At 40.4% G+C, this 12,972-nt stretch overlaps 1 protein-coding gene across 3 annotated transcripts in view; it reads left to right on the forward strand.

Annotated features, from left to right (window-relative positions):
- Nucleotides 1-12,972, forward strand: part of cdc42bpab (CDC42 binding protein kinase alpha (DMPK-like) b) — a 106,302-nt gene that overhangs the window by 49,633 nt on the left and 43,697 nt on the right. For all 3 annotated transcript variants that reach the window (XM_034161872.1, XM_034161871.1, XM_034161870.1), the window contains exons 3-5: nt 2,036-2,119; nt 3,817-3,912; nt 7,863-8,011. In XM_034161872.1, coding sequence (XP_034017763.1) covers nt 2,036-2,119; nt 3,817-3,912; nt 7,863-8,011 — 329 coding nt within the window. The remainder of the gene's footprint in view (nt 1-2,035; nt 2,120-3,816; nt 3,913-7,862; nt 8,012-12,972) is intronic.

Raw genomic sequence — 12,972 nt, forward strand, 5'->3', positions numbered from 1 at the left:
TACAAAAGAGCGCACATTTATTTCTGGCCCCTGCAGATGGCATTACAGCTGTTGATGTTGAAAGTGCATAATTAACAGAAAGATGAAGGATGCAGAGGCGGGTATGGATTAAGGAAATTAAAGTCAATCTTTAATTTCCTGCAGTGATCCAAATGATTGGTTTCTATGAAGATTGTGAAAATTGTTAAACCTATATTTGTATCTGTATTTGTGCTGGAGACCCTCCTGTCCTGTGCACCAACAGCATTTCCTGTATATTTGTTTTGTGAATTCTCTAATTTGTGTCTCTAGCAGAGAGTCACCCCTTTGAGTCTGGTCTGCTTGAGGTTTCTTCCTCAGTGGGAGTTTTTCCTTACCACTGCTGCTCTGGGGGTTAGCGAGATTAGACCTTACTTGTGTGCGCCTTGAGGCAACTGTGTTGTGATTTGGCGCTATATAAATGAAAATAAATTGAAATTGAAATTTTCTACATTTGCTCCCAGTGAGGGATGAAAAATAGTTCTGCTTTGTGAATCAGTAAAACACATACAAAAAAAAACCCTTTAAAATAAGTCAGCCAGTTTAAAGTAACATGCTTTAGTTAACAATGATTTGCTCCCGTAGCTTCAGCTGCTCTTTTTTTGCCTACATTTTAAAATGGGCTCTTTTTATATCATACGATGTTAAACGACATCTGAGGGGTGTGTCATTTGGATGCTAAAGAAAGAAATCCAGTTACAGTTAGAAGGCTGTTCGTAAGAAATTATTACTGATAGTTTAACAATAGTTGCAAACTGTTAAGTGAGGGTTTAAAAGTCCTATTTTCTTTCCAGTGAATGGCTCTGTAAACAATAATTATTCTAGTATGAATGTAAACAAAATAAATGTCAGAAAATAAATGTCACAACTCCACAAAGTTCAATGTTGTTGTTTTTTTTTTCCTAAACTCAGAAAAAAAATGTGAAATCTTACAAATTATAAGAACCCAAAAATCATCTGATTAAATTCATTGAAACACTTTTTGTTGTTTATGATTGAAGTTGTAAAAATATATTTATTCAATATGCAGCTCATTTGAGCGCCACTTTCCTCACCGATTTATGTAAACTTTAAAAAAACATAATTAAAACATGAACAATCACACAAATGTACCCATTCTGTAGTGATTTGTTACTGTGAAATTATTAGCCACAGATAAGCGAAGGCCTTTTTCCCCTGTGATCACAGCCAAGCAAACCAGGAACTATGAATCATTTTAAAGTGTCTTAGTCATGTATGTTTGAGTCCAGGTGGTGAGAGTCCGTTGGCCTCTCAGCTCAACACTTTAATGTCCATAATCACTTCCTGACCATGACTAACACCCCCCCCCCCCAACAAATTAGCTTTACTCTCCTATTTTTCCTTGTCTTTCGCTTTTTCTTGCTTCTGTCTGCTTTCCCAGTCTTCACCTCTTTTTTTTATTATTCTTATTATGAAACAAACCCTTTAAGTCTTATCCCTCCCTTCTCCTGTCATTTCACCACCTCCTTTTTCCACTCCACCTTCCTTGTCATTTCCTAATATTTCTCTCCTTCTATATGCAAAGTAAGGCTGCAGTTACTGAGTATTCTCACGATTGGCTCATCTTTTTTTTTTTTTTTTTGTATTAACTCTGTTGTCTAAAAAATATCAGAACAGTCTTGATTGAGGCATAATGGTTCTATAATTTTACATCACATGAGAAAATTAAATTGTCGCACACTGTATTTGATTGGTTTGTTAGCAGTGTTACTGGGAAAACTAATGAGTTGTTTTCACATGGAACTTGTGATTACATTTGTTGGGTGTAGCTGCAGTAATGTAGCCAGCCAGGAAATGGAATAAAATAAATACATTTGCAAAAAGGGCTAGAACCTCTATTTTAAAGTTCTGACTACATAGGGTGGTGCGTTTCAGGTGTTGGTGCCTGTATGTACTCAGGGTGCTGTACTTGTCTTCCTGTGCATTGTTATTGTTCTTTATAGTGGTTTTTAAATGACTAAGGTTTAACTCTACTTGTATTTTTTCGTTCTTCCAGGTTGCAGTAGTAAAAGTGAAGACCACAGACAAGGTATTCGCCATGAAGATTCTCAACAAGTGGGAGATGCTAAAGCGGGCGGAGGTGAGTATCAGTTTTAAAAGTCGTAAAGTGACTCTAAAATCAGGTGGCAGGCAGTGTTAAACATAAAATATGTTCCAGACATGCAAAGTAATAACATTTTTCTGACAATTGATGCATTTTAAAAATATAGAATCATCTTTCGCCAGAGATTCTTATAGAAACATTGTGGGATAATAATGACGTGAGGTGGAAAATACCAGTCCTCATACTTCACTTCCAGGTCAGACAGTTATTGACAGATGTTTGGTGGAGACGCTGCACTTTGAAGCGCACGTGCCGCCGTGCATGTTTGTTCTCATCGACCTCTTCCTGATAATCTGACATTGCTGCTGATCCTTTGGGTCATCCATCTTCATACGTCACAAGGTGAAACCATTCCCTGCTGTGCTTGCTAAAGCATGAGCATGGGAACTGATGTAGGAACATCAGATGTACAGATGTAGGCTACGCTCAACAAACATGTAACCGTCGTCGTAAACAGGAGCTTCATCAAAGCGTTTTTGGGTGTTTTGCAACTTTAACTTGAGCGGAGCTTGCTCCCTTCTTGTGGGGAAAATTAGATATCGTGTTTTGGATATGGTGTTTATTTACCTTCAAAGTATCCATTTAGTCAAAGATTCTTATTTGTACAGAAAGCCAGACGCTTACTGGAGTACGGATTCAATCACAGAAACATGTGTGCACTGTGGTGACTTCCTTCATGCGTGCTGCCTTCACATGCAATCAAGAAACCTGATCAATGCAGTTTTTTTTTATACACATGCTTCATTGTCAGCTAACTTTTTAAAATTGTACCACTGCTGTAGTTTAATCCAAAACTGGAATTTAAAGTATATGGTGACGCAACACACTGAAGGGTTGAAGAAATCTGTTTACAGCAGAAAGAGAACGGTCCCCATTTTTGTTTTTGTGCATGTAAACACACTATTAAACATCCTGAGTTAAAAGATTAGCAAATATCATCCTGCAGAAAAGTCAGAGAGAGGCAGTTCTGAAGATAGGTGTTACCTTTGCCTGTAGGTGGTCAAATAATAGAATTTGTGTTCGTCAGCTGTGGGATTCAGTGCTGCTTACATTAGCATCCTTGTTCTATCACAAAACACCAACATTCTGTTTGATTATATCAAAGGACACTTTGCAGTTTATGCACATTTTAATATTTTACTTAATAATCCACCTGAAACACACATTACTCAGAAAACAATGATCTTGGTATTTCTTCATAGTTGATTTTAATTTTGATATATCTGCATCTTTTTGTTGCAACCTTCAATTCAAATCCAGGCATAGCATTTGATAAGATTTTATCCATATCGATTCTGCACATCTGTTCAGTTCTTTGATTCATTTATCGATGCCTGATCTGTTTTCTCTATGGACATATGTGTGTCTACACAGGTTTTCATAATAATTGTAGTTGTTGTCCTTGTTGCTTGGTGTGGAGTGCAGATGTGACTTGAGTTTTTCCAAAGTGGAACTTTCAGAAAAAAGCTGCACACATTGATAAGAGGAATTAAGGCATGTGATTCTGATGTATTCAGAAAAAATTGAAACCGGTTTTTGTTTACTACCCAGAGCCAAATTGCAATACATGTCTCCCCAAAACACTACACAGGAATAAGGTTTAGCCCTCATCCACCCACCGTGTCGTTGACAGGATGTGTGACGTGCCCTTGTTGGTCTGTTGTTCCCTTTAGACAGCGTGTTTTCGGGAGGAGCGAGACGTGTTGGTAAATGGGGACAGCCAGTGGATCACCACCCTACATTACGCCTTTCAGGATGACAATAACCTGGTAAGATGACTCATCCTTTTATTTTTTTAGATGGTCTATTTATAAATTCTTCTTGATTAATGTACACTTACAGGGAACTTTTAACCTGCTGCTCATTACAGTAACACTCTTTTAATGTTAGATATTGACTGGCGGCAACTTACACATTTTCACTTGATCTGCTCATATTTAGAACACGGCAAAACCTCTGTAGGATGGCTGCTGACCTGCAAGTGGCTGCATGGTGTAGCTTTCCCACACGGCAAAATAACACAAGAATTGTAGGAAGTTTGGCACTCGATAAAATTTCCCACTCCAAATAATCCAGTGCATGTAAATGAACAAATGAGTGATTTTAGCACAAGCTGAGCCAAACTTCCATTGCTGTTGGATGCAATCACTCTCACCGCTTGTCTCCTTGACCCTGAGTTCAAATACAAGGGGTGCCAGTCATTCCATGTTCCAATTTTTCAAACACATGCTTTACATTAGACACTTCTCAAGGCTTTAAAAATATACATCCCTGCTCGTTTAAGTTGTCTATTTTTAGGTAAGCCTTAAATGTTAAGGGGTACATATGCTTTTTCTAAGGTTAGACCTTACTTGCGTGAAGCGCCTTGAGTGCTGTTGTGATTTTGCACTGTATAAATAAAATAAATTGAGCGGCATGGTGATTTAGTGGTTAGCACTGGTGCCTCACAACAAGAAGGTCGTGGGATCAATTTCTGGCTTTTCTGTGTGGAGTTTGCATGTTCTCTCATTTTTGATCAGGATATGTCATTCAATGCGCATATTAAACAAATATGTAGGACTGCTTATTTGCATTTGCGCAATATCTCTAAAATTAGAAAGGTCTTGTCTCAGAGTGATGCTGAAAAACTAATTCATGCATTTATTTCCTCTAGGCTGGACTATTGTAATTCATTATTATCAGGTTGTCCTAAAAGTTCCCTGAAAAGCCTTCAGTTAATTCAAAATGCTGCAGCTAGAGTACTGACAGGGACTAGAAGGAGAGAGCATATCTCACCCATATTGGCCTCTCTTCATTGGCTTCCTGTTAATTCTAGAATAGAATTTAAAATTCTTCTTCTTACTTATAAGGTTTTGAATAATCAGGTCCCATCTTATCTTAGGGACCTCATAGTACCATATCACCCCAATAGAGCGCTTCGCTCTCAGACTGCAGGCTTACTTGTAGTTCCTAGGGTTTGTAAGAGTAGAATGGGAGGCAGAGCCTTCAGCTTTCAGGCTCCTCTCCTCTGGAACCAGCTCCCAATTCGGATCAGGGAAACAGACACCCTCTCTACTTTTAAGATTAGGCTTAAAACTTTCCTTTTTGCTAAAGCTTATAGTTAGGGCTGGATCAGGTGACCCTGAACCATCCCTTAGTTATGCTGCTATAGACTTAGACTGCTGGGGGGTTCCCATGATGCACTGAGTGTTTCTTTCTCTTTTTGCTCTGTATGCACCACTCTGCATTTAATCATTAGTGATTGATCTCTGCTCCCCTCCACAGCATGTCTTTTTCCTGGTTCTCTCCCTCAGCCCCAACCAGTCCCAGCAGAAGACTGCCCCTCCCTGAGCCTGGTTCTGCTGGAGGTTTCTTCCTGTTAAAAGGGAGTTTTTCCTTCCCACTGTCGCCAAGTGCTTGCTCACAGGGGGTCGTTTTGACAGTTGGGGTTTTTCTGTAATTATTGTATGGCTTTGCCTTACAATATGAAGCGCCTTGGGGCAACTGTTTGTTGTGATTTGGCACTATATAAATAAAATTGAATTGATTTGATTCTCCCCATGTTTGCGTGGGTTTCCTCCGGGCGCTCTGGCTTCCTCCTACAATCAAAAACATGCTTATTTAGGGTCTGCTCTTTTCTCTGCCCCTAACCAAGGCAGCGTCTCTACATGTGGAGTTGGTCCTGGGGCGCCAGACTAACCCTGCCCACTGCTCCTAGTGGTTGGATTGTGTCTGTAATTAGGATGGTTAAATGCAGAGGACAAATTTTATTGTATGTATATATGTGCGATGGCAATAAAAGCTCTGTTCTGTTCATCCATCCATCTCCTACTGCTTAACCCAATTAAGGGTCATGGGGGGCTGGCGCCTATCCCAGCAGCCATAGAGCGCGAGGCGGGGTACACCCAGGACAGGATGCTAGTCTGTCGCAGGGCCACAAATAGACAAACAAACACAGACACACCCACACACACACCTACGGACAATTTGTTAAAGATTCCAATCCACCTAACCTGCATGTCTTTGGATGTGGGAGGAAACCGGACCACCTGGAGGAAACCCATGCAAACACGGGGAGAACATGCAAACGCCACACAGTAAGGCCACGGGAATTGAACCCACAACCTTCTCGCTGTGAGGCAACAGTGCTAACCACTGTTCTGTTCAATCTGTAGTAATTATACTACAGTGGACTGATGGAAACTCTGTGTGTCTTTGACGTTATTATATTCACATCTTGTTTTTCACATAAATATAGATTATTTTTTTTTTTTTTTGAATGATGCATTATTAAATGTGCAGTGGAACCTCAGTTTTAGAACTTAATTTGTTTCTAAATGTTCTTAAACTGAGTTTTTCTTAAACCGAAACCAGTTTTCCCATAAGAAACATTGTAAAATGGATTAATCCATTCCTGGCCCCAAAAAGAACACTGTTTTTACCTTTCTAACAGCATTTCATGCATAAAAGGCAAAGAATATGCATAACATCTTACACAAAATACTGTACAATAATTATAATAAAATAGACCATTTAATTTCACCTTACCTGTACAGAGGAGACTTGATGGTGTACTTATCACCAGTTACCTGCTTTTCATTTGTCCAGATAAGCAGTAACTTTTCCACCTCTTCCAGTGTTTGTGATCTTTGTTTGGGAATCACTGACACTCCTTTGGCAGCATTAGCTCCCTTAATACCCCTATTCCACAGAGTGCCGTTCCTTATCGTTTCATCCCGAATAGCAAATTGGGCCGTGTTTTGAAGCTTCTTCAACAAATTTGGTATACGCTTTAGTTACAGCCATTATCTGCACCAGTTTTGAAATCGGGGTGAAATTTTCAAGCTGTTCAAAAATTTCATCCCGATTCGACAAATCGGTGTCGTTATGCGGTCACTTCCGGGTGTTTGTAGTCTGAACAGCTTCAGTCATCTTCAAACATCCTTAAACTGGGTAGTCCTAGTGAGTACAGCTTGATACTTGTTTGATTGTGCTCCATCAGGGTAAAACTTTGAAGCTAGGTATGTGCTTTACAAGCCAACTAGTTGCCAGGTCTGCACTTTATAAGCCAGCCTGATAGGAGGCATGATGGAGCAAGCTGTTTCATCCCGTTTATACTTTTTCTGGGTCGTGGGGGATCATAATAGAACGGTGTTCTGTGGAATAGGGGTGTTATTTCCACTTTTTTTTTCAGTATGGTACAGATTGAAGATTTTGCCATACCGTACTGCAAAGCGAGATCTGAGACATGGATGCCATTTTCATGGTTGGAAATGATTGTGGTTCTTACAACATTCCTTTTTTTTTTTTTTTTTCTTTTTAACGTTTGCCTTCTTTCTTTGGCCCCATAGTGGCTTCTTTACTGACGACAACAACAAAAATGAAAATCTGATGTACATACTCCACAATTCTGTTGAGCGTGCATGTTCACAGAGCATTCACACAGCAATGGCTGTGGCGTGACTGACACACGTCCCTGTCGTGCGTCTCTGCTGGAAGCTGGATGTTGTTCGCGAGCCAAGCTTTTGTTTGAAACTGATCCATTTTTGTTTGAAGAAAATGTTCATGACCCAATTTGTTCATAAAGAAAGCAGTTCAAAAACCAAGTTTCCACTGTATTTGCTGTTTGTTCACCTGTTTATCTCTTCCACTTTTCTGTGCACTCTTTCTGCAGCCATATGCGACTGTACTATTTACTGTGATGCGACGGCTCATATTGTCTCTCTCACTCTCTTTCCAGTACCTGGTTATGGACTACTATGTGGGTGGAGACCTGCTGACTTTGCTCAGTAAATTTGAGGACCGACTGCCTGAGGAGATGGCGAAGTTCTACCTGGCGGAGATGGTTCTGGCCATAGACTCTGTTCATCAGCTTCATTATGTCCACAGGTGAGACACGGGCAGGTTTTGTCTGCATTTTTAGAAAGGTTCATGCTACAAGTGCGCCCCCTCCCCCCGCCGCTTGTTGATGTTGATGGCATACGACCACTCGGCCAATAAAAACGCCCTTGGAAGAGCAAAACTGGGACTCCTCTGGACAGCAAGTGGGAAACATCGACACTTAATTATAGCATCACTTTTACTGTCGGCTCAGTCAGCAAATGTGTTCAAGAAGGATGGGAAGGAATAAAAGGAAAACAGATGATGGAGTAAGAGGGAGGGTCAGAAAAAGTATAAGATAAAGCTGGCGACTGAAAGGAAAAGGAGGTGGTGGGTGGGGTCATGTTAAGTGATTTGATTGTGCTGAGCTTTTGTGCACTACTGGAAGTCAGATTTAAAGAGACACGGAGAGGCTCAAACAGAGATCTAAATGTTAAAAAAAAAAAAAGTAAAGGAAATGGGTGAACAGTGAGAGAAGTGTGTGCAGCCACTAATAACATGGTGGTATCTGGGTGGGGGTTGGCGGCGTTGGTCGAAACGATGAAGAGGATCGAATGGAGGAGGGGACAGCACTATTCTTTTTTAAGTCCCCTTGTGGACACTTTTTGACACTAATGATGGGGTATGGGAGGTGTGCGGGTGGGACTTTGGTGCCATTACTCCCCCCACACACACACACACACCTACCAGCCCCCAACTCCTTCTTGGCTCTCACTGACACACGCTCTTGTGGGAGATTTGTACGCTTGGTTTGTAGAGGGTGGAGACGGTCAGGCAGGTCCCCTGAGGAGGGTGTGTCCTGCTGGCTGCTCTTGTCTGATGAGTGTGCGTTTGTGTGTCTGAGTGATGTCTGTGTATGGGAGAATGGTGTGTGTTTCTATTCTCACAAGATTGTCATTGCACAATCTTTGGTCATATCAGACGAATGATTTTAGATTAGTGTGGGACAGACCTTAATTTAATAGAAATCCAGTTCAAAGGTTGGAGATAAAAGCATGTATTCCTGCTATGGGTATATACAGACTGGTCTGATTTGTAGTGCTCTGTTACTCCACGTTATGCATCCTTACAATTGCTACTCTGTGGACATTATGTTAAAAGCCAGTTGTTAGTTAGATCCAAATGAATGTTTTTCTTGAAAGTAATGGGCAATTCCTGTTTGGTCTTTTGACTCTGACTCTTTTGACTCTTATTGTATTTCAGTAACAGCTCAAAAAAATTATTCCATTGAAGAGGTAAACAGCAAAATGTAAAGAATCGCAATTGAATACCTCACTTTCAACTTACGGTGATGTAATGAGGAAATCTCCCAGTTTATAAATGTTTGTGAATATTGTTTAACCACCTGCCTCATTTTGGCTTCCCAGTATCTCACAAATAAAAAGTGAAATTTCCAATCGATGGGATATACAGGCTTAGAAGGAGTTAATAAAATTGCACATGCAAGCCGTTCTGGTAACTGTTAAGAGTGATTTTGCCAATTTTTAGGGAAGGTGATGGTCTAGTGGTTAAGCATTGGGCTTGAGACCAGAGGATCCTCTGTTCAAATCCCAGTTTGACCGGAAAATCACTAAGGGCCCTTGGGCAAGCTCCTTAGTCCCCTAGTTGCTCCCGGTGTGTAGTGGGCACCTTGCATGGAAGCAGCCTGACATTGGGGTGAATGTGAGGCATTATTGTAAAGTGCTTTGAGCATCTGATGCAGATGGAAAAGTGCTGTATAAATGCAGCCAATTTACCATTTACTGCCACAAGATGTCACACTAGCACCAGCATCTCTGACCAAAACAGTGGCTTCTCTTCAGCCACTGTTCCCCAACCCTGTTCCGCATTGAGGAGAAGGAATGCCAGTTGGAGCCATTAAGCAGCTGAAATGGCTCTACACTGAGGTGTGTGTGTGTGGGGGGGATCAGATATTTGTTTATTGGTCTGACTATATTCCTGGTCAGAGGCCTTTTTAGGCTCTGAATGTGGTTTGTTGGTGCAGGTATTTCTGGAGTGTCACTGCTGTCCTTTTTTATATTGTATTTACACTGTTATGTGGACATTAAAGAGACTGCTGTCTCTTTATAAATGTGAGGGGCAACTGTTTTACAGGATGGGACTCATCAGTGATGCCGGTAACGCGTTACTCTAATCTGACCACTTTTTTTTAGTAACGAGTAATCTAACGCGTTAATCTTTCCAAATCAGTAATCAGATTAAAGTTACTTCTCCATGTCACTGTGCGTTACTATTATTTTTCATTGTGGGTCGATAGCAGCATTAAACTTGGTCCGTGGGCAGGAGGTCGGGGTTCGACTGAACTGCCCACTTTAAGTGAGCTGTGAGCTTTTCATCCACGTTTTTTTGCAGCTGCTCGACTCGTCGTCTCCTCTTAAAGCACGGTGATCAGCACACCTGCACTGAGCTTTACAAAGACATTTTTATACTTTTTTTCCTCCTTTATTTAGAGCTGAGCTGAGCCGCTCTGTATCTGCACGTTAAAACAGCTGATCCTCCGCGACGCGTCAACAACTAACACTATTTTCCACTCAAATGCACCTAAACTCTCTTTCTGAGGACCACATGATGTGAAAACACAATAAAACTTTCTTACCTGTAAATCTGGTCCTGTTTTCTGCATAAATAAATGTTATCTATTCTTTGTGCTCAAACGCCAAAGTAGGGGCGAATCCAGATGGAATGGGGGCGTGGGGGAGGGATGTGCCCCCCTCACAACACCCCTAGATTAAAGGTCCAGTTTTGAAGCCTTTTTTTACTACAACTACTAATACTACTTAAAATAATATTAATTTCGACAAGTAAAATATTTAGAGAGAATTTAAATGTTAGAAAAATGCTAGAATGAATTTAATAGGTACATTTATAAACAATGTAGGTTCGAAATTGCAAGTTTTACTGTTACAGTGCTGTCAACAGTTAAATATGAGGTCAAGAAAGAGGTCTTTATTTTACTTTTTATAAAACAAGTATTTATTTTCATTGAAGTCAAGAAAGGGTGACTATAAAGTAAGTTTTGGCAAAACAGGTATTGTCATGTTGAGGTGGCAGAGGGTTGTTGTCGGCAGCTGGGAAAAGTAACTAAAAAAGTAACTAGTAATCTAACTTAGTTACTTTTACAATTGAGTAATCAGTAAAGTAACTAAGTTACTTTTTCAAGGACTAATCAGTAATCAGTAATTGGATTACTTTTTCAAAGTAACTGTGGCAACACTGGGACTCATGCACTAAATGAGCAAATGCCTCTGGTACAACAGTAAAAACAAGGAGCAGAAAAGTTGAGACTCCAACACACGCAGAGGGAGTGTCTTCATTCATTACATCTTTATATGGGAAATAATAATTGACTGCTATTTTTTGATTTTAGATACCATTTGGCATTTATGGTATCTTTAAATGCAGACTGTAGAAAATAGCTGAACATCACTTTTGTCCCACCTCATGCCTAAACATTTTAAATACAAAATTTCATGTCAGTAGCATAAGTAATGTGCTTACAAAATGTTATTCATATTGGTGGAAAATTGGAGCACTTGTTCTGCTTATACAGTGATTTTATGCATATTACAGAATATACCATCACCCATCTTTGACTTACTATCAGTTTCACCAGCAACCCACAGCCAGACCACAATTACAAAGTATAAATGACCAGTTTGTGGCTCTTTAGTTGGGCAGTGGTTTTAGCCTATTTTCTCCTGGCATGTGTATTTTCTGTGGCCTTTTGATGTAGTTTTGCCCTCAGCTTAATATGGGGTCCTATTCTACTCCTCTTGGGTGTCAGAATGAGGTCCTTATACAGACTTTTAAAGTGGGAAACACACAATTAGCTCATCTAGAAGTGTGTTTGCACGTTATCAGTAATGATGTGACCTCAGTACCTGTGAGTTTTGAGATTATATGCGGATATTTAAAGTAATAATATTTTATATTTAGCCTTGATACCTGGGTTGGATTTATGTTTGTGTCTGAGGTCAGCATTGATTTAGCTTGCTGGATTGTTCATTGAGTTAAATGGCACTTAAATTCATATTACACAACCATGTATGAATCATTATTGTTTGTATTACTTGCTCATTTTGCATCGTTTGTCTTTGTTACCCTAACCGTTCTGTTTTGTGTGCTTTAATAGATTTAAAATTTTCTGCAAAAGTAATTTATACTCACGTGTTCTTCTGTGAAGCTCTTGACCTCGCCACAACATTAACACATTTGCAACATATATGTGCAATTCTATTGACACTGATAAAGTTGAAAGGAAACCAGAGGGGGGAAAAATCGAAAAGCAAATAGCCATGAGGTCAACCTTCTGTCCACCTCGGCCAAGTCCCATGGGAGACGGCGTGTGTTAGAGGGACAGTGGCGTGTGTATTCATTTATTCAGTGGCCAGTGGTCTGTGTTGCCTCCCAAAGGGGCCTGACAAATGCTTCAATAGGACAACTCAGCATGGCTCTGTGCAGGCCAGCACCACATCTGTCCACCACCGCACAGAGCAGGCCTCAGCAAGGGTCCTGATGTGGGGGAGGGGACAGACACAATCCCATATATTTGTGTATAGTAACATGAAGTGTTTTGTCGTCATCAGCCAGACGTACGTCCGTATCCACACGCATTGTGTGAAGATGAGACGATGAGATCAGAGGTTGTGGCAGATGTAACAGTTTTAAGAGAGGACCAGTGACCTTATTTGCTTGGATAGTGTGTCAGCTAAACCATTTGCATGAATTAAATGTAAATTCTAGAAAAAAAACAAGCGGAGGTCCTTGAAACCATAAGGTAATCATTTGATTGGAGGTCTGTTTTTTTTCTGTTCAGTTTCCAGCGTTTTGTGTGTGTGTGTATTGTGAGGTAACATCCAGATGGCCCTCACAGATGGATGACGTGGTCTAAGAAGAGATTACCGCATCTATTCTTGGTGCCGCATTGCTCCGAAAGACTGCAGGAGTCCTGTGACATAGTAGCCCAATTA

The sequence above is a fragment of the Thalassophryne amazonica genome, chromosome 21, assembly GCF_902500255.1.
Source record: "Thalassophryne amazonica chromosome 21, fThaAma1.1, whole genome shotgun sequence".
Classification (NCBI taxonomy): domain Eukaryota; kingdom Metazoa; phylum Chordata; class Actinopteri; order Batrachoidiformes; family Batrachoididae; genus Thalassophryne; species Thalassophryne amazonica.